At 42.1% G+C, this 19,625-nt stretch overlaps 1 protein-coding gene across 6 annotated transcripts in view; it reads right to left on the bottom strand.

Moving 5' to 3' along the window:
• Positions 1-19,625, bottom strand: part of dlg3 (discs, large homolog 3 (Drosophila)) — a 103,526-nt gene that overhangs the window by 66,089 nt on the left and 17,812 nt on the right. For 2 of the 6 annotated variants that reach the window (XM_042492728.1, XM_042492726.1), the window contains exon 1: positions 13,012-13,562. The exons of the other annotated variants lie outside the window; for them this stretch is intronic. In XM_042492728.1, the coding sequence (XP_042348662.1) occupies positions 13,012-13,377 (366 nt within the window). In that variant the 5' untranslated portion in view covers positions 13,378-13,562. Of the gene's footprint in view, positions 1-13,011; positions 13,563-19,625 lie in introns of those variants that run through there. 6 annotated transcript variants of the gene reach the window in all.

Below are 19,625 nucleotides of genomic sequence, written 5' to 3' on the forward strand. Positions count from 1 at the left end.
ATCCAGAAAGCCAGAGGGGACATCACACAATTTAAAATTGCAATCTACACAAGTAAAGGCAGTGATATGAGGAAGAATTTGGCTTGTATTGGGAAAAGTTGTGTTACATTGTGAAGAAATATTAACAAAAACTGCACAAACACACAGAGGAAAACAAAAAGTAATAAATCCATAAAAGCAATTTCAAGGCAGAGATGTACTATCAACAGAGTAATAAGATGTATGATATTAAGCTGGGATTGCTTGTATTGTTTATATCTGTGACAGGGTGAGGGCATGATCTCTCTTTATCTCTCTGTCTGAGATTGAGATGTGTGCTCCTGTTTTTCCAAACTCAGCGGGTAGATGGGAGTCGATTCTCACTAATAGCAAATAATGGCTGATAATAAACAGAAGGACATGTTAAAGGATCATCTGTGTTTCTGTGAACATACAACAGACATATGTCTGGAAAATGTTTGCTGTCCTCTCATCTTGTTGGCTCAGTGGGGGGGGAACAGGAAGTCCATGTGAGCCAAACATATGTTGTCACAATATACTGTTTGTATATACTGTTCACATAACAATATGCTGTAAGTATAAAACACCCCTTATAGGTCCCAGTCGAGGAAGAAAATTTATTTTTTTATCTTAAAAAATACAGTACAATTTTTTAAAAGACTATATAAATGGTTATAAGCTCAAAATAACAGATGCTTTCTCCAATATATTGTTGTATGTGCAAATCCAGGTCTGCAACCACCTGTTAAGAGTCTGAGTTTTCATTATTTTTGCTCATATTTTAGGGTTAGGGGTTAAAGGGGCTGGTGAGAGGCTGCATAGAAAGTCAACTGGCCTTAAATTATTGGACAGAAATATTCCACCAGAAACCAGACTGTGAAAAAAAAGAGGCTTTTCGCTGCAGAGTGTGGAAGAACAATAAATCGCTGAGAAAAGCTATAAAATGTCCAAGGAAAGAGCGACAATCTAGGGTGAAACAAAGCTGTAAACTCATTTTGAATTTGAGTTAATTAACAGTAATAATTACAATACACGAACGCAATGTTTGGCGGTACATCCGTGTTTACGACTGTCGGCAGGCAGCCTACTTTTACAACATTCGCATGCTAACACTTATTGACTTCTTGCTTACCCACAAAATATTTTGTTTGTATTCCACTTTATGTTTTAGAGCATCTTTCAAAAAAAAGCACATTGAGCATGAACACCTCTGTGTATGCTCATAACTCATGCGCCATCCACCTGGTCACGGTGTGTTGTGCTAGTATAAATAAAGCTGAAAGGTACTGTCTTAAATATCTAGCAAAATGCCAGCAACCCATGACATATTTATGCAAGCAAATACAATGTTATTGTCCACAGATGATGATCAAAACTACACCGAGATCGCAAAAACAATTTCGGTTAGAACAGAAGGTAAAGCTATATATATATTTATTGTCAATGAACTGTTAAAGGTTGCCAGGTTAAGAGTTGTACCAGATTATTTTGGCCTGTGCTCAAAGACATCCATCATAAACTCAAAATATGACCTACTGAAATAAGCACCAAGAATCCTACTATCATAATACGACATACAATTCTTACCAAGCTTAGTCAGCTTTAAACAACGAATGACAAGGCGTAGATGTGGTGTTCCCGTACATATTAAACTACACTAATCATACTGAGGCTGCACAGGTCTGTAGTTGTTTGCCGCTGCAGCATCCTCTCTGAATACTGCTCTACCCCCGAAAATGAGGCCTTTGATTTGTACTATGTATGAAAAAAGAAAGAGCGGAGGAGGAGAAGGGCAGTGGAAGACAGGAGGGGGATGATAGAAATGAAGAACACTGAAAAACAACACATGCACACACACACACACACACACACACACACACACACACACACACACACACACACACACACACACACACACACAAATGAGAGGCCAGACCAAATGGCTGAAGGGCTGCTTGGATAATGCATTAGACAGAGATGGCACTCAGAGCAGCTACACATGGTAAGAAATGCACTGCTTCGCCAAATGTCCTCCACACACACACACATACGCACGCACGCACACGCACACGCACGCACACACACACACACACACACACACACACACTCACACACATTCCCGGAAAATGGATGAAAGAACAACAAACATTCAAAATGTGAACATTGGTTCATTAATTGGAGCTCAAACAAATTTCCTGTGCATCTGGATGTATGGCCAGATTTAAACCACCTGGGTTCTTACTGCTAATGATAAGATGAATGAAAAATGAGACCATTAACTGGGAACACTGGAAACCTGTTGGGCCTCATTTATGTCATGTATACATGCAGGCTTGGAGAGGACAGAGTAAAATAGTGTGTGAAAAGGAAAAAATAATGGTAACCCTTTCAAATGAGGAAGTTCCCAATGACTGAGCAAATCAGATATTTTTAATTACGCACCAGAGAACAAGTAGTTCTCATATCTGAGAGTTTAACTGACCTGCTAGCAAAACTATACAAAATAATCAAATGCCTGGTCAGATTTGTAGTCATATTTACTAACTCTTTGAAATGATAGTTTGTGATTTAATAATAATAATGACTCCCTTGACACTATATCTGATTTGGGCGACCGGCTTGGCAGCTCGATTTATCCAACTTTAACATCTGAAAAGTTGGGCTCCTTTTGTTAAAGTGGAAACAGACAACTTCTCCACCTCCAAGTGATATTATTGTTGGTGCCACTGTTGCAAAGACAACTGGTTTGCCTTCAGTTGTCCTCAGAGCCTAACAACTATTGCAGTTCCACAGTTACTTTGACTGATCCTCTGTTCACCATTTCCATTAAAGGGAAAAGAAACGGCTAAGAAAGTTTGTACTCTTTGGTAACGGAGGATTGCTACCGAAAGCGCTATTCTCTTCCCGTTTTTGGTTGCAAAATGGTTGATGCACTTCCTGACAGAAATGAAGTCCTCATATACCGGAGAGATCGCACCTGGTGGCTGACAGGACTGTACTGTGAAAGAGACACCTGTTGAGACCCAGTCTAAACGCTAATGGTGTCATTATTAGACATTACTTAGCGTAAATCAGAATTTACTAATGGAACGTTGAAGCAAAAACATGTCTATTTTAAATTTGACTCAAAATGGGGTTTTGTAGAAAAGTATTTTATTAATATTTGTGCTTTATTACATGTTATTTTATTATTCCTCAAAGCATATTTTGGTATTACTTCTGAAACTCGTGTATTTTCCAATCACCTCATAGGCCTTTTTCACAGTAGATATTCAGCTTGTTATGGCAAGAAAAGCACAGGTGTTAGTGCTCACATTAACAATAGCTCTGTTCTCTTCCAGTGTCCCAGTGAACCATGACAGCATGCACAATACCAGGACCCTGAAACCAAAGCAGCTAAATGGAATTCAGCCATCGCTTTATTATTATTCAATTCATTTACACCTGTGCTTTTCCTGCTGTAACTTGTCTAAAAGTCTTCTGTAAAAAACAAAAAGACTATGCACATCTATCATGCCAGTTATAGCATCTAGGGCAGCTGTGTGTAAACGTGATAAGAATATATTGTTAATTTCTTAAAAATAAGCTGTTATTCAAACAATAGAGGCCTTAAATAATAACTGTGCAGCAGTAAAGCAAAAAACACTGTTGAGCTCATATGGTAAATTTAGTCTACATTTCCACATTTCTCCTCTCTGACAGAAATGCTCTTTTCATTCATTCATTAATACCAATCATTTCTACTCTGTCATCTCTTATTGTGCCATTGTAAGTCACAATAAATGAAACCCAACACTTCCTGCAGATGTTTCAAATTAAAAGCCTACGTAAAATGGGAGAGATTATGCCCATTGAGCCAAAAGGAATGCTCTTAATGTGAAAACATCTGAGCAGGAAGTGTTGGGCTGACAGTATCTTAAAAGCAATTCAAAAATTGCAAAATGGAAGCTACTGGAAGTAATTAGTGAATGAAAACAGTATTTCTAGTAGAGAAGAGGGCTGAGATTGACATGATTATATTGCTGTGTGGTTGGATCTGGTGCTGTGGAAATGTATGTACGCTGATTTTATCAAGACAACGGGAAATGTGGAAAGCAAATGAAAACAGGAAGGCTACTAAGGAAAATATCACAAGATATAGATTGCAGCTTCACAACGAGGTACAAACTTATCATGAGACACTGCTCATTTCTCAGGTAACATATAATTATCTCTATAAATATATGAAAAACATAAATTGTTTTTACAACCTAACGATTAGTTATTTGTATTCATTTTTCAGCAGTCAGCTCCTGTTTCTATGGCACTGTAACTACACAGAAGTTTGTGTACCTTGTTGTAAAGTGTTACCAAAATAACAGCTGATATGATGGTTGAATAAAAGAAATAAAAGCACAAGCGCTGTTGAAAGCACCCACACACCCCCACAAAAATGAAGAGGAGTCAGAAGGCTTAGGGACGAGCTCTTCTCTGGTATTGATTGGATACACACATATTCCATGGCAGCATGTGGGTGATGGAGCTGCTGCACCTCGCTGAGAATGCTAGCACATTCTTGCTAAAACGAGTCTAGCATAGCAGCAGGGGGAAAAAGCGCTTTCCAATCTGCACATAGAATCTATCACACACTGACGTCTGATTCTTTTAATTAACAGCACCAGTGGTATAGCGTTTAACGCTGCCATCTCATCCCATCAAAGGCCCCCGTTTCCCTCGCTCCTCTCTCTCTGAAAGAGAATCTGATGCTTCCATCGCTGAATCAGGAGTCCACTCTGCCCTGCACAGTGCAGTCACATTTCTAGGCCAGTCGCTACTGTGATCAGCAAAAAACCCTAAATAAAACAAAGCAGGCAAGCAAACAAACAAACTGCGTTCCCCTCCCTTCTCCTTTCTTCTCTCCACTCCTCCCCTGGCTGGCAGCGAGAGCCAGAGAGGGGAACAGGCGAGCTGATACGGGGCTCAGCCCTGGCAGGGCCTCTGACAATGACCATATGGATCACAGGGGCACAGTAGCCTCGGCTTCCAGCAGGACACGCACGATCTGCAGCTTCAGGCGACTGCACCTGTAAACTGTACAAAAGCCTACATATGCATCACATAGCTGTGGCCAAACTGCAGTAATGAGTAAACCACTTGATGAGCATTAAATCTGCGTTGGCAGAGGAAACAATGCATTCCTGTGAATTCTGCATTTCACAGAGGACCTCCATGTTGAAACAATAAGAGCAGATTCGGCTTGTGAACGCAATGCAAAGGTAAAGAACAACAGAGCTACTGAACGGAGGCTTTTAAGAGAAGTGTAGGAGGTGGGATTCAATGCAGTGGAGGTCCCGGGTCAAAACTACAGCAGCTCCCCATCACAGATCAAGCGCTTCAGATCCCATAATGGTGGCTCGCTTGTCTCTCTAGCTCGCTCACGTCAGCGTCTGACTGGCCCTTTCATGGCCACTTCGTCCCTGCCCCCTCTTACAGCGTATAAAAAGCAAACTTTTGTCAAAGTGCACATAAATATTGCAGTGCACCTTGTCTCCCTTGTTTCGTAGTGCATTTCCCATGATTCACCATCCTCTCTTAAACCTCAAATTTTCATGGGTAAGGAACACATTGTTTTTGGGTAAAGGTCTGTGTCGGGCATGGGTGTATGTGCTTAAACTGTGTGTGTGTTGGGGGGGGGGGGGGGCAGGCAGACGCAGACGGTAGGTATGATGTTGGAGGTTTGCTTGCAGACAACTAGAATTGGAGAGCTGAAATATAGTATATTTTTCAAAAATCAGTTTCGGTGTAACTGAAAAATTTTAAATTTTGTGTTTTTCTGTAGTACAAATGAACAAATACCAAAGCACTGAGTGCAATGACATAAAGTTATTTTTTGGGGGCCAACCAAGCATCTATATTGCAACAAATTTCTGTTTCTTTCATGTTTATCAAAACATATTGAGTTAATCAACAAGTGTATTTTCTCCTCTTTTTATATTAACATAGTGGCACGTGAGCAGCCTAAGATGACATATTAAATATCAGTAACACTGGTCAGCGCTTCATGCTTCATGTAGTCCTTGAACTTAAATATTGCACCAAAGTAAAAGCTTTGTGCAACAAATTGTGTGTAAGGAATATCAGAATTTGACATTTGAATTAGATGTAACAGATAATTTGAAACTGTGTTTAGTTAAACTGTATTGGCTAATATTATGGGTTACTTGAGCAAAGCCTGGGAGCTCTTCAATGTGCTTGAAAACTGTCGAAGCTCATTAATATTACGGAGAAACTGCACTGCACTGTATCTCATTGCTTGAATTCTTTTTTAGCTGGAAATAGAGGTCACGCAGGAGTAAAGGTTGTTTTCACAAAACTCACTTACTCTGACAACTGTAGCTGTTCTACATTCTGACCGGAACAACTTAAAGTCATAAAACTGCTGTAGAACTGTTCAGGTTACCATCAGTGCAAATATCTTTAAAGTGCCACGCACAGTTTGAAAGGACACTTAGAAAGTAATGGCAAAACTCTGACATTATATCTTGTGGAGGTTAAAGCTTGAGGTATGTTTAAGGTTACATTACAGTCGTTTTGACTCTGTTTTGTGTAAAACTTCATAGGAGTCATAAATAAGGGACTCAGTAGCAGCCCTATAGCGTGATCTCTGCGTAAAAAGGGCTTAGGTAAGACTTTTAATGTAAAAATACAGTAAAGTAGTAGATGAGAAGAGTCTCCTAATAGCCTTTTCCACCCAAATTAGCTTGTATTATGCAGGTTTAGTTTAACGTGAGAAAATTCACTAAAAATAGCTGTTATACTCCTTTTCCTATTGCCAGTAGACGAGTATGCCTTTCTTACCTGCTGTGTCCTGTTCAACTTCATAGACAGAAAACAGGGTTAGTAAAAAGTAGAAAGCAGCATGGAGACCAGTGCAGATGTTATGTTGGTTACTTTCTTTTTTATATGTTACTTATTCATCCAAACTTAGTACTAACTATAGTTTTGAATATGGTTCAAGCGCTGCTTGGACAGACATGGTCGGTATTTGTGGCTAAGATGGCAAAGAGCCTCAGATGTTACTGGCTGTGGCACAAAAAAAGGGGCAAAAATTTGCATGTCCACCCGGGTTTCATGTTTCCATCACAGTTGATCAGAGCCGATCAGAGACTATTTGACCGTGTAATGAATGCTCATTGTAACCTTTCTCACTAAGAACAAAAGTCAGAAGTTATTGGGCGTTACTGGGGTTTTCATCCAATAAAAAAAGGAGCTTTAAAGTCTCCTAAACAGCAAAGCGCATCTCCAGAAAGTTGGAGGCACAAACGCCAGACTGTTTGCATCTCTTGGTTTAGGTTTCTTTGGTTTAAAGCAATCTGTGTTTGGCTAGATGGATAAACAGGCTGTGTGCAGATTACTGATATCATATCATGTTTTCTTGGTGCTGAAATTCAAACTTTCCAAACATTTACACCTCCGTGGTGGTTGTATTGGATATTATGTATGCTTTGTGGCAGATGCAATACTGCACGACGCCATCATGAGAAATTTGGAGGGGCTGTCTGTAACAGTTTTTAAAACATTTCTTGTTGTTCAGTTGAGGGTTTGAGCTGAAGTACAGACACTTCAAAGAGTAATTACACTCTTTCAGGGTGTTTTTGCCTCCTACTGAATATTTAAAAATGCTTGTTGGGCTTAATTGTGGGAAGAATAAGGGACAGCATGGGGAAGCATGGTCCTCAGATGAAAAGTAATCTGATGCCAGGGTAATGCTGAGGCTTAAATTTGATGTCAGAGGTATTATGACATCACAGGTGCTCTGACATCACTGGTGGGATCATACTAAATGATAATATAATGCGGCTTTTTATCATTTTTGATGCTGTGTTTTTTATTGATATTCTCTCAGAAACTGAAAATTTTGAGCATATAAAACCATGTTCAATTACACAAAAGGCCACTAAATGATGGTTTTGAGTCTATATTTTGACCAAAATTCATATTTTAATTTTGCAAATGCACAATTTTCACTTGATGACGAGATCATATCCACCATAATCAAATCAATGCATATATGAGCAAATCTATAACCAAATACAAACAGAACAAAAACAAATTTTGAAGTACAGACATATGCAAAAAAAAAAAAAAAGCCAACATGAGCCCTGAAGTTTTGGATCACTGCAAAGAGGACAGCCACATCATAGACTCACAGAGGACCTGAGCAATCACATCTATCAATGCTTCATTAAAGAGGCACAGAAATGCACCAAGCTCGTGTACAGAAATCTGGGTTTGAAGAGGTCCACCAGCTCTCCTATACCTGTTGTCCTGACCTACCAGGAGACAACAGAAGTCATCGTCCTGACACTATAAAAAATGACTCACCGCCACCTGTGACGTGAAGGAGATCTATAGCCAAAATTGTGAAGGCAAAAAAAAAAAACAAATATTGTGAGCTGATAAAAAAAGCTTATAACAGAGCTTTCCATATGTCATTATTTCTTGAGGGCATAAGTGGATTCATCCTTTCAGAAGTACCAAGAGTCAGGTCCTGAGAAAAAACTTATAGGATTTTTTTATTGCCATTTTTGGGTATAGCCGATGCAAACCATTCTACACTGATTTGCATTTCCATTACCAGTTTAAACACAACAAGTTGTGCTGACTTGTGTCTGAGATGGACCAACTCCAGAGTCGATCCAAAGCGCAGCCGACTGCCTCGAAGCGGGTTGCTGTGATGTCAGATGGGCCTCGCCATCATTATTCAATGTCAACATTCAGTGATGATTTAGCAACATGTTCTGAGGTGTGTAGGATTTAGTGGCATCTAGCGGTGAGGTTGCAGGACTGGGGCTTCTTCTGTGTTAAAACTGCATGCGTGAAAATTGGAAAACATGAAAATGGCCCTATCTAGAGCCAGTGTTTGATTTGTCCAGAATGGACAAATGCAGACTAACATGGCGGACCCCATGGAGGAGGACTCGTTTTTGTATGTATAAACAGCTCATTCTAAGGTGACAAAAACACAACAATAATTATAGGATAATGAAAACATAGTAATTGATATAATATACAAGTTCTGCTACAGTCCTAAAGTGACCTACGCACTGGACCTTTAAATAGTCTTAACTGTTATTGCCAGACACAGCTGACTTCAGTTTCAACTGCATCTCAAAAAAAGATAAGATAATAGAGAACAGCAAGTGCTTGGTCTGCGGATGAAACACAAGCCCTGTTGGCTGTTTGGAGCAAGAAGACCATGCAGGCAGGAGAATGGGCATCTGGCGTACGTTGCTGAGAGATAATTAAAAAACTCAGACAACAGCACAAGAAAATTGTTGACATCGGCGGGGCAGACAAAAAAAATGGCACACTATCAAGCAGGTAGGCCCTGTTGTATGGAGATGCGAATCCCTGCTGCACTGATGTACCGAATCAAACCGAGTCAGTCAGCACGTGTGTGAAAAAGGGCTGTTATTGGATCATGTTTTGGGTCAGGCAAAGCGACTTGAAACTGTGTTGTGTGTTTTGAAAAGTGCTGTATAGATAAAAAATATTATTATCCTCGCAGGTCACAGCTCAAAGCCACTTCTAGCTAAGCATCATCCATAACATCCACTACGTCTAATAAATTGACTCCATTCTTAATTTTCCTTTCAATGTAGCTCTCTGATACATAAACGAAGTTCAGATATTTATCCTATTACTGGACTGACATGTGTTTTCTATTAACAGAGCATTAATTCCTACTTTACTCATCATCATAAGGCTTAACCCCCAAGTAGGGTATCTGCTATCATTCTGACTTATCTATCAGAGAAAACACATATGTAATCTCACACAAAATACGTGCAAATGTATTTTTTGTACTTGAGACTTTAAAAAAAGAGCACAGTTATCGGTCACACTGGACTGAGTGTACTGACAGAAATTGCACCTACAAATGAAAATGTCCATATTGGCGTTATCATTCACACCAGATTTCCAAAGAAAACGTATGGACACACTGAGTGCACTTCCATTCAGATCACATATTTCCTGCCTTTTTATCCCAAGACAAGCTCATAGATAAATCTCTCTTGATCTGATGAAAATATTCCAGGTTTTAGATGGAGCCTTTCAAGATAACAGCAGGGGATCCAGCTCAAGACATTTGGACATGGAGCACATGTAAATCCCATCCGTTAATACTCTCTGGGTTGCTGTTACAGGAATGGCGAATCAAATCCAGCCCGAACTAAAATCTCATCAGACAGATGTACGAAGCAATGACACTGATAAATCAATGTGACTGTATTAAACACACACACACACACACACACACGTGCAGAAACATTTCTGATTAGGGCCTGAAGCCTTTAGTCATAATCACCTATGGGAGTGCTCGACATGGAACGCCCACCGTGCCTGTGCATTCATTTAAAACACCACGGCCACTACAGGGCCTGTTCTAAACAATGGCAAAGCATTTTTGGACCAAATCTAGATGCTAATAAATAAAGTAAAATCCAATTAATATTTCAAGCTAATCATAGCCACAGAGCTGGAGAACACACAAAGACATATTGGAGCCCGCGGGGGGAAGAGGGAGCTTTCTGACTGAAGCTCCCAGTAGACTGAGGTCTCTACTTTTCCTCAGATTTAAATTCAAAAGCTCTTGTTTTAAAGAATGTTCTTATAATCCCTACTGGAGTCATCCATAATTAACCTAGCAAGCTCCTGACAAAAGCAGTACAATCGTTTAGTAAATACATGACAGAGGGGAGGGGGGGGGCAAAAAAAAATTAATATGGTATCATTATGTTCTCAGGGTCGTGTAATGATTTCCTCACACATACATGAAATGTTCATGGCTGCAGAAGCCATTTGAAAATGTCAATGATCTGGCTATAAAAAGCCAGCTCGGATAATTCTGAATGACTGTGCAAGGTTATTGCTTGTCATCGTGCTAGCATCCAAAAAACACGAGTTGTTATGAAAGCTATAAGATAATGGGCGTGCGTGGTTGGGGCGTGTGTGATTACTGCCCTGCTCCCCGGCTGTGTATAGGTAGTGGGGGGAGGGGTAGCGTTCACATTTCTCACCCAAAGGATGAGCAACGGTGACTGAAGAGAGCTGAAGGCAGGGGGTGGGTGTGCATCTCCATCCATGCCGTGCGCTATATAGGAAGGGGGACCGCATACTGGGCCGCTCACATGCCTGTTTTAAGCGATGGAGGGACAGATGCTTGTCCAGTGTCAGGCCCTCGCTTACTTTCTCTCTCTGACAGCACCACCAACTGCCTCCTCTTACATAACCCCCTCCCCCTCTCCGGGCCTGCCTTTATTGGCTTATTTCTCTCTTTTTCAACCTTAGCATTTTCACCCCACTGACTGCTGCTCCCCCCCCTCCACTATCATCCACTGCTGATTTGTTCTCTGCAATTCCAGCTCTTTTTATTCCAATGCAAACACTCTAGGACTGGATATATGATTGCCAGGTTGGAGTTTTAGTGTGGTGCACATTTGCATGAGGGAGCAAAGGGAGCAAGGATCCTTCAAAAGGATAGGACCACTCCAGATAGGATGGTGTATCCATTAACAGTACTGTTGAGACAACCACTGAATTCCAACATAAATCACGACGCAACAACTGAAAGTCGAATGTGAAATCCATGTGCTGGAAAAAGGAAAATTAGGAGGTAATACTGATGGAGAGTAAAATCTCCATGTAAGCGATAAATGCTTACATAATTACATCTGCTGTGAGCTCACAAATGTGTGAAATAAGCTTGACAGGTTTGGAAGAAAAAGGCAATAGATTTTACACAAACCAAAGAAAAGTTGAAATCTTTTTTTGCCTCCTCAAACCTCTCCGTGGTTATAGTGATCTGCTAATATCAGCCAGGTTGCGGCTCATATGTTGGGCTCAGCTCAGGGGGATCTCTTCCACTCTGCCTCTAAAATTTCAGCCTCCATTTTACCCCAGTGCTTCCTCTCACCTCCCCTCCTCCTACTGCCTCACATTTCTTGCCTAAAAACGCAATCAGACATGAACGGAGGGGCTACAAACGATGCAGCAGCTTCGCTTGCCGCAAATACGAGACTACATAGGCACATACTCATGCACAGCAAGAACCATTCCTTGAATCTCATGCTTGCCGAGCCACCCTTCCCCCACCCCCGAGCTCACTCTCATGCTCGCATACATGCACCTTCCTTAATTAAAGACTGTGCTTCTGAAGCTGTTCTGACCTTTTATCAACTGTGATTTATAAATACATGTAAATAAACTGGGATAATAGACACAAAATGGTGCGCATGTGAAGGGGCAGATTCATTCACACCGTGCGGCATGTATGACAGGCAGCATTTGGACACAGATTACTGCTGATTCTATATTTTTTCTCTGACAACACATTCATTAGATTCGTTGTAGCAAAATGCCTCGCCAAAAAAAACAAAAAAAAACCGAAGGCCAAATCAGAAATGGAGCTGGTCTCAGGGATTGATTTCATTATCTCTCCCTTCACTCTGAACTAATGAGACACAATCGTACAATTACCTGATCCCTGTGAAATCTATTTCTTACATCTGATCTGCAAAGTCAGTGTGTAATGTCGGAGTTACCGGCTCGAGAGATGACTTAAAACATTTGCATCTCAGTGCTGCTTCAATGAATGAAAATGCACCATTTTTTGGCCTAACTGCATCAGCGTGAGCCTTTGACGGCATGCACTAGGTGTGTTAAATGTATAAGCATTAGTCATCTGCATCAAATCCAAAACTGAAGATCATCTCCATGTGTGTGCAGTGGAACTGGATCAGTCCTGTTCTGTTCTCCCTCACTCTGCTTCTAATAGACGAACCACAGTCAACAAATGGGGAAACGGAGGGCTTGGGATGAATACTAAATATGAATTCTCTTTCAGAAACCGACAGCTCATACATGATGGTCTGTGTTCTACTACAGCAGCAGCTCATCTGATCCCAGTCCTCCCCTGCCAGGCCCCACAGGCCGCAACTATCTAACAGAGTGAGGAAGACGAGTTACCTGATCGTACCACTCCCGGTTGGTACAGGTGCACTCAGGCCACCATCCTCCTTGTCCACTGGAGTTGTTGCCGTTTACTTTGGGGCCACCTTTGGATTGGCCCTTTGGGTTGGGGCCTCCAGGGCCCCCACCAGACATAATCTTGCCCTTACTTCTCCCCAAAGTGCCCCCTCCTCCTCCCATGCTTCCACCTCCCCCTGAGGCCGGAGGGGGTAAGGTCTGGCCTCCCCCGTACCCAGGCGGGTATCCATAAGGCTCGGCCTGCCAGTCTCCTCCATACGACGGGGCGTCCATCCTACGCAGGGCAGCCATACGGGTCACCTCATAACATTCTGGGCACTTGCAGCAGTGGTGGTGTTTGTGCATGCTGGCTGTGCTGGCTGGGGCTGACGCTGAGCTGAGCGGCGTGGCACTCTGTCTCTGCTGCCTCCTCAGATCTCACACAGCACGCTGTGATCGGCTCACAGAGCGCTAATGCCGACGGAAATAACACTAATCACAGGAATTTCTACAGATTTTCCCTTTTTCGTCAAATCCTGTCACTCTTCGCTTTATTCCTCTCGGACGAAGCAAAAAAAAAAAAAAAAAAAAAAAAAAAAAAGATCAGGAGGGACGGAAAGCAGCAACAGGAAAACAAAAATACAAAATGGGCACGTAGTCTTTGTCCTCTTGACGTAGAAGATCAAAGGAAATATTCAAAATATTGTATACGACCACACAATCAGAGACCAGCCCCGATGATAGAAATTTCCTCTTGCTTCTCTTGGTTCACAGTGATACGCATATAAATTCATAGATATATATATATATATTCTTTTGTTTATATATCATATATATTTACACACACAAATACATATAAAAATATCAATATAAACAGACAAGCACAAATGCAGTTATGTACAGGGATAAATGTATATATATAAATATCTATATGCGTGTGTACAAATATATATATAGATATATAAACAATATGTATAAATAAATGATATCCGCAGATGAAAATCTTCCTCAGTTAATTCTTAGTATCTTCCCGCTCTGTCAAAAATCTCACGTTTTTCCTCCTGCGTTGAAAAGCGTTGTCTTTCTCTCTCTGTCTCTTTTCTCAGCTTGCAGAGAGGAGCTGAGGACTGGATCGCCTCTCAGCCAGCTTGCCCTAGATGTGGATTATTCAGAGGGATGCGAGCAAGCAAGAGGGAGATGGAGAGCGAGAGACACAGGGAGAGAGAGCGGGAGAGAGAGAGAGAGAGAGAGAGAGAGAGGCAGGGAGGGAGGGGGAGAGAGATACGTAGCAGCATCCCTCCAGCACCTCAGCCCTGACAGCCACAGCCAATCAACTGGCAGCGCTGCCATCAGCAGCAGCAGCACCAACAGGACTGAGCGCTTCACTAGCTGCTCTTAAAGGGGCCGCAGCGGCTAAACCTCACTGCTGCCTGCCTTGGGTGAAAAGGTGCTGCTTCACAAATCAAGGCACAATGAAAGCGTTGTATTTGTCTATTTCCTCATTATAAAGGTCAGAAGTCGCAGTCTGCAGTCTGCTGATGCCGACCCTCAACCCCGTTCCACCAGCTGCGAGTCTGATCCACGTTTTTCATCAGACCAATGCAGCCAAAATCCAACTTACAGTGAGCAACCCTGTCCCTCCGACTGGTCACTGGTCACCTCCACGGTCATCTCTAGTTCAGCTTAACAGCTTACTTGTGCAAGTGATTGGCGAACCTCGGGCTCTGTGTCACAGCACACATCTGTGCATAATCTCACAATGGAAGCAGGTGCGACACATGAAAATCCTTTTTCTCTCCTGGGTTTCGCTAGACCTGCCCCTCAACGGTGATGCCTTTTGAATCACGCTGCATTACTTTACATCACCCCTCTTCCTTTTTTAGTATTACTACTGGCACAGCAGCACTGCTGCTGAATTAATTTTACTGTCAAGTCCTGCACATGTGCAGGATTGGGTCAAAATAAGAACGTCAAGAGGAAAAGCTGCACTCCACAAGCCTCGTTTAAGAAACAGGGGAAATATTTTATGTTCACAATGATGACATCAACACATGTGTACGAAACCAACAAGATTACACGCTTGGGCTTTCGAGTGGGTGGAGGATGAGATTGAGAGTGAGAATGTGTGAGGGGGGAAAAGAGAGAGAGAGAGACTATATGGCTTTCATGTATCTGTGGCAGTTATATTTTCAGTAATGCGATTGGACTGCCTGTGAACCGTTTTGCACGCTTGTGAATTTGTGGGTTGATCACTGCTAGATATAAAACATCCTGACACTGAGGATGAAGGTTTATTCTTTTTAGAGAACTAAGAGGGAATGTTACAGTGTCGCCATTAAACCCCTGCATATATGCATTATTAATGAAATGTGACGGGGAACAGAGCTGGGTGTGTCTCCATGGGGGAGAGAGTGTATTTGTACATAGTCTGCATGTTACAGAGCTCAAACGTAAGTGCTGTTTTCTTGTTTTGACATAGTGCCTTTAAATCATATGTATATTTATGTGTATATGTGCAACCTTGATGTTAAATCCAGCATGATTTCAGGGTGAAGGCAGACTGCATTGTGTTGCAGCCCTTCCAGGAGGCACACAGCAGGCTCACTAAAAATTACACACAACGCTTCATTACAATGCTTTTCTTTCACTGGAACCAACAGAGATTTGCCAAAAGAAGGCAGAAAGATGAGAAACTTGGGCATCTTTAAACAGACACTAGAAACCACTGAATGCCTCAAGTTACACTGTCAGATGCAGCCACAAACCTTTGCTGAAGCCAATCAGAGCAGCGAGGCGGGGCTTGGAGGCAGCGGCTTGAAAGGACGATGTAAGCATATTGATCACAGCACACATGACCGAGCACATGTTGCAACCATCCTTCCCAAGCCTCGCTCTCTTATAAACTGTCCACAGTGCATTTACCACACAGGAGGGTTTGCAGTGAAAATACTATACTGCACACAATATGAGGTATTAGGATACACACTATACAGGCAACAGAGACAGACAGAGAAAGATCCCCTGCACTGAATGAACACAGATATATCATCTGTATGGGTGGGTGTAGACACACACGCACACACACACATCTCCAGTATGAACTAGACATATTTGATACCTCCAGGGGAAAGGAACCTCTCCCTTTAAATATTACATAATATAAAATATATAAAGAATTTGGTCCGTCTTCTTTAGAGCCAATCAATCGCCGGTTTTCTGTATCACAAGCAGAGCAGGAAGAGGAAGTTAATATGCACTAATCACATAAGAGCTATTACAAGAAAGAAAAGGTCTTGAATGTTAATGCAGTGTTGGCGAACATGTCCTGTAAGACATCTAATTTTTCAAAGTAATTTTGTGGATAAAGACATCTTGATTTCCTGTTTTGATCTTACTCTCACATTTCTGCTTCTTTCAGAGTGAACGTTTTAGTAGCTGCTGACCTGAAATGGAGGCAACTGCAACCTCATTCAGATAGCATAAAACCCACATTAGTACAATGTAGTGTAATCAAATACCACAGCCCTGCAATAAATACAACCTTTGTGCAGATTATGTTAAATTTTTTTGTCGCGACTGTGCAGCCTGAGTTTTGGTTCGACTCAATTACACTATTATTTTTCAGGTTTGTCGTTTGCAGTGTCCTTTTATTAGATTACATGATATTGTCAAATTTAATCTGCAGTTTGTAACCTAATAAAGCTGTCACCTATATAAGATTATTTTTCCATTTGTGACACAGTGCCAGGTTGAAAAAGCAATATTCAGTTACCGGCATTTCTTTAGTGGGTAGACATAAATACCAGAGATAAAAAAGTAAAACCATTAAAGAAATGGAGTTTTGTTACTTCCAAACATTCTCTCTCATTCGCCACTCTCAAAAAAGAGAAGAAAATCTTTTTGTAATATTTACTGAAACAGCGAATTATCTCAAATACAGAAACAACACTTCACAGCAGGGTGTGATTGAACTGTTAGCTTGTAATTACACTCTGACTCGTACTGAATTTAATAACTATCCTGGAGAAAATACAATAAGAAAATCTTGGCTTAAGTGGACCCTGGAGAACAGCAATCTTGCGGGACTCATCAAATTAAAAAAATATATAAAAAAACACATTCACCAAACATGTATCCATGCACACATATACCTGTACATGCTCATGCATGAGTGAGTGGTGTTTGTGTGTGCAGTCCTTGATAAATATTGTGCCCAATTAAACTGCTCGGAGTGGTGATTTATCTTGTGAAATGAAAGCGCTAACCTCTGACCTTCTGTTGACAAATGAAAAAGATGGACCTGTGATTTATGGCACAAACAAGGAAATTATCCTGCGCTTTTCAGCAGAGATACTTCTTCACATCCCACCTTGCAGCTCCCCCAACACTATCAGCTCAGCGTCAGCCTGTCGGCCCTCATTACATAAACCCACCTGGACACCCTGTAACAAACACACACACACACACACACACACACACACGCACACACTAACATACACATGCTGGTAATGAGGATTACAACCCCCCCTTCAACCACAGCACACACCATGTATTGAGCTTTTCAGTCATTTCTAGGCATTTCTCAGAGAAACTGTGTGACTACTTCTTCGTCACCTGACCGGATGCTGCGCCATAAAAGGACAGTCGGTAGTGAGGCAGTCTTAAAGAGGCAGCTCCATGTCAACACGTACTAAGCTGCTCTACTGTAGCCTTGACTAACTGCAAGAGGGGGGTGAGGAAGCAAGTCTTAAAAGTCACTCTCAGTCAGTGATGCATCTTAGCAGAATCCACTTGTTTCCTCCACAAATAGCAGATATTGAAAGGGAAAAATCTTCAGAGGAATCTTGATACTGCTTCCACTGCTCAATGAATCACAGCTTTATAAAGTGTGAATGTGCAAGAGAAGGGGGATGTTTGTGCACAGCAAAAGAGAGAGAGAGACCCCCAAGACACAAAACTGAAAAGATACTCATCAATTTTGTACTAAAAGCTAACGCAACCTGCAGAGGAGCCTCCACAATGCTCTCCCACCGAAGCAGAAAACAAAGGCTCCACGGCTAAGACTCCTATTAATAGGCCTCAGTGGCAGAGAACAGCTGCTGCTCCACCACACACACCAAACGCAGCACCTCCAACTGATGGAATAATGAGAGAGAGGAGCATACACATGGAGCAAAATGAGGAATACAAGATGGCAAGAGTGGGAGATTGTATCAGAGCGGTTTAGATTTTGTACATGTAGCAGCAGAAAGAAAGAGAGCTATGAAACGAGGTGCAAGATGTCAAGAGACGAGCCGGAAACCAGACAAGAAGGTGAAAGCAGTTGAAAAAATATGATAGAGGTGCTTCAGGTCCACGAAAGAAGCTACAAGTTAGGAGAAACGAAGCTAAGGTGCCCTACGTGTGGGTAGAAATGCGATGACTAGAGGGGGCATTACTGAAGCATGGTGCTGAACAGAAGGGGGGGGGGGGGTAAAAATAGAGAAGAAGAAAATAGAGAGACGCAGAGGAAACGACAGAGTGCTTATGTGTCCAGAAATGCACTGGATACAAAATAAACTCGGTGTAATTACCTATTCACCTTGTCACAGAGCAATGCATGTGAAATCAGCGTGCTTGCTGAGTGTGCATCATCACGATTGTGCTCGGTGCGTGCACGGTGTAAAAAGCTGAGCAGAAAGAGAAAGGGAGAGAGAGAGAGAGAGAGAGAGAAAAAACAACAAAGACACGAATTAAAAGAGGAATGAAAAAGACAGGATGAAAAACAGAGAAGCGAGGAGAGAGATAGATAGAGTCAGAGCAGTCTGTAGGGATGCAGGCGGGGGAGGAATGTGGTTTCCATGGCAACCCGAGGAAGGCTGAGCTCTGGGTGTCCGTTCCAGCTCTGCACTGCACCGGCCCTCGCCTCTCAGCCGCCTTGCTCTCTCTCTCTCCAGCCTCCCCCACTATATCTTTCTCTCTACACCCCCCCATCACTTCTCTCCTCCCTCCCGTTCCCTGCGCCTCCTCGGCTCCCTCACCTCCCTCCTTCATGTGATAGAGGGAGACACACACACACACACACACACACACACGCGGCTCCATATTATCCAGAGTCAACCTGTACTGTCACCGTATCCTCATGCAGATATTGAGATATGTGCTTACAGCCTGCATCTCCCTCTCTGTTACCCCCTGATCCTCACGCCTCCACCCCCTCCACCCACTGCACTAGTTCTGGGCTCAGCTGAAAAGCCAACGCCTGCGGCCACTGTGCTGCCATGTGCCACTGGCCGTGTTGTAATGGGGAAGGCATGTGAACACAAGGGCTTTAAACCATACTGAGGAACATGGCAAGCCTATGAGACATATTTCTGTCATGACTGTCGCTCATGTAAGCAGCAGGTTGCCCACAAATCCTGAAGCAATCGCTCAACATTTTGGGAAATAGGCTTGTTCGCTTTCTTACCAAGAGTTAGATGCGAAGATTGATACCACTGTCATGTCTCTGTGATAAATATGAAGCTAGAACCAGCAGGTGGTTAGCTTACCTTAGCCTGACACACAGTCTGGAAACAGGGGAACAAAGCTAGTCTACGGCAACAAAGGCTAAATTCATATTACAAGCAAACGTG

Source organism: Plectropomus leopardus, chromosome 9 (assembly GCF_008729295.1).
Source record: "Plectropomus leopardus isolate mb chromosome 9, YSFRI_Pleo_2.0, whole genome shotgun sequence".
NCBI lineage: Eukaryota > Metazoa > Chordata > Actinopteri > Perciformes > Serranidae > Plectropomus > Plectropomus leopardus.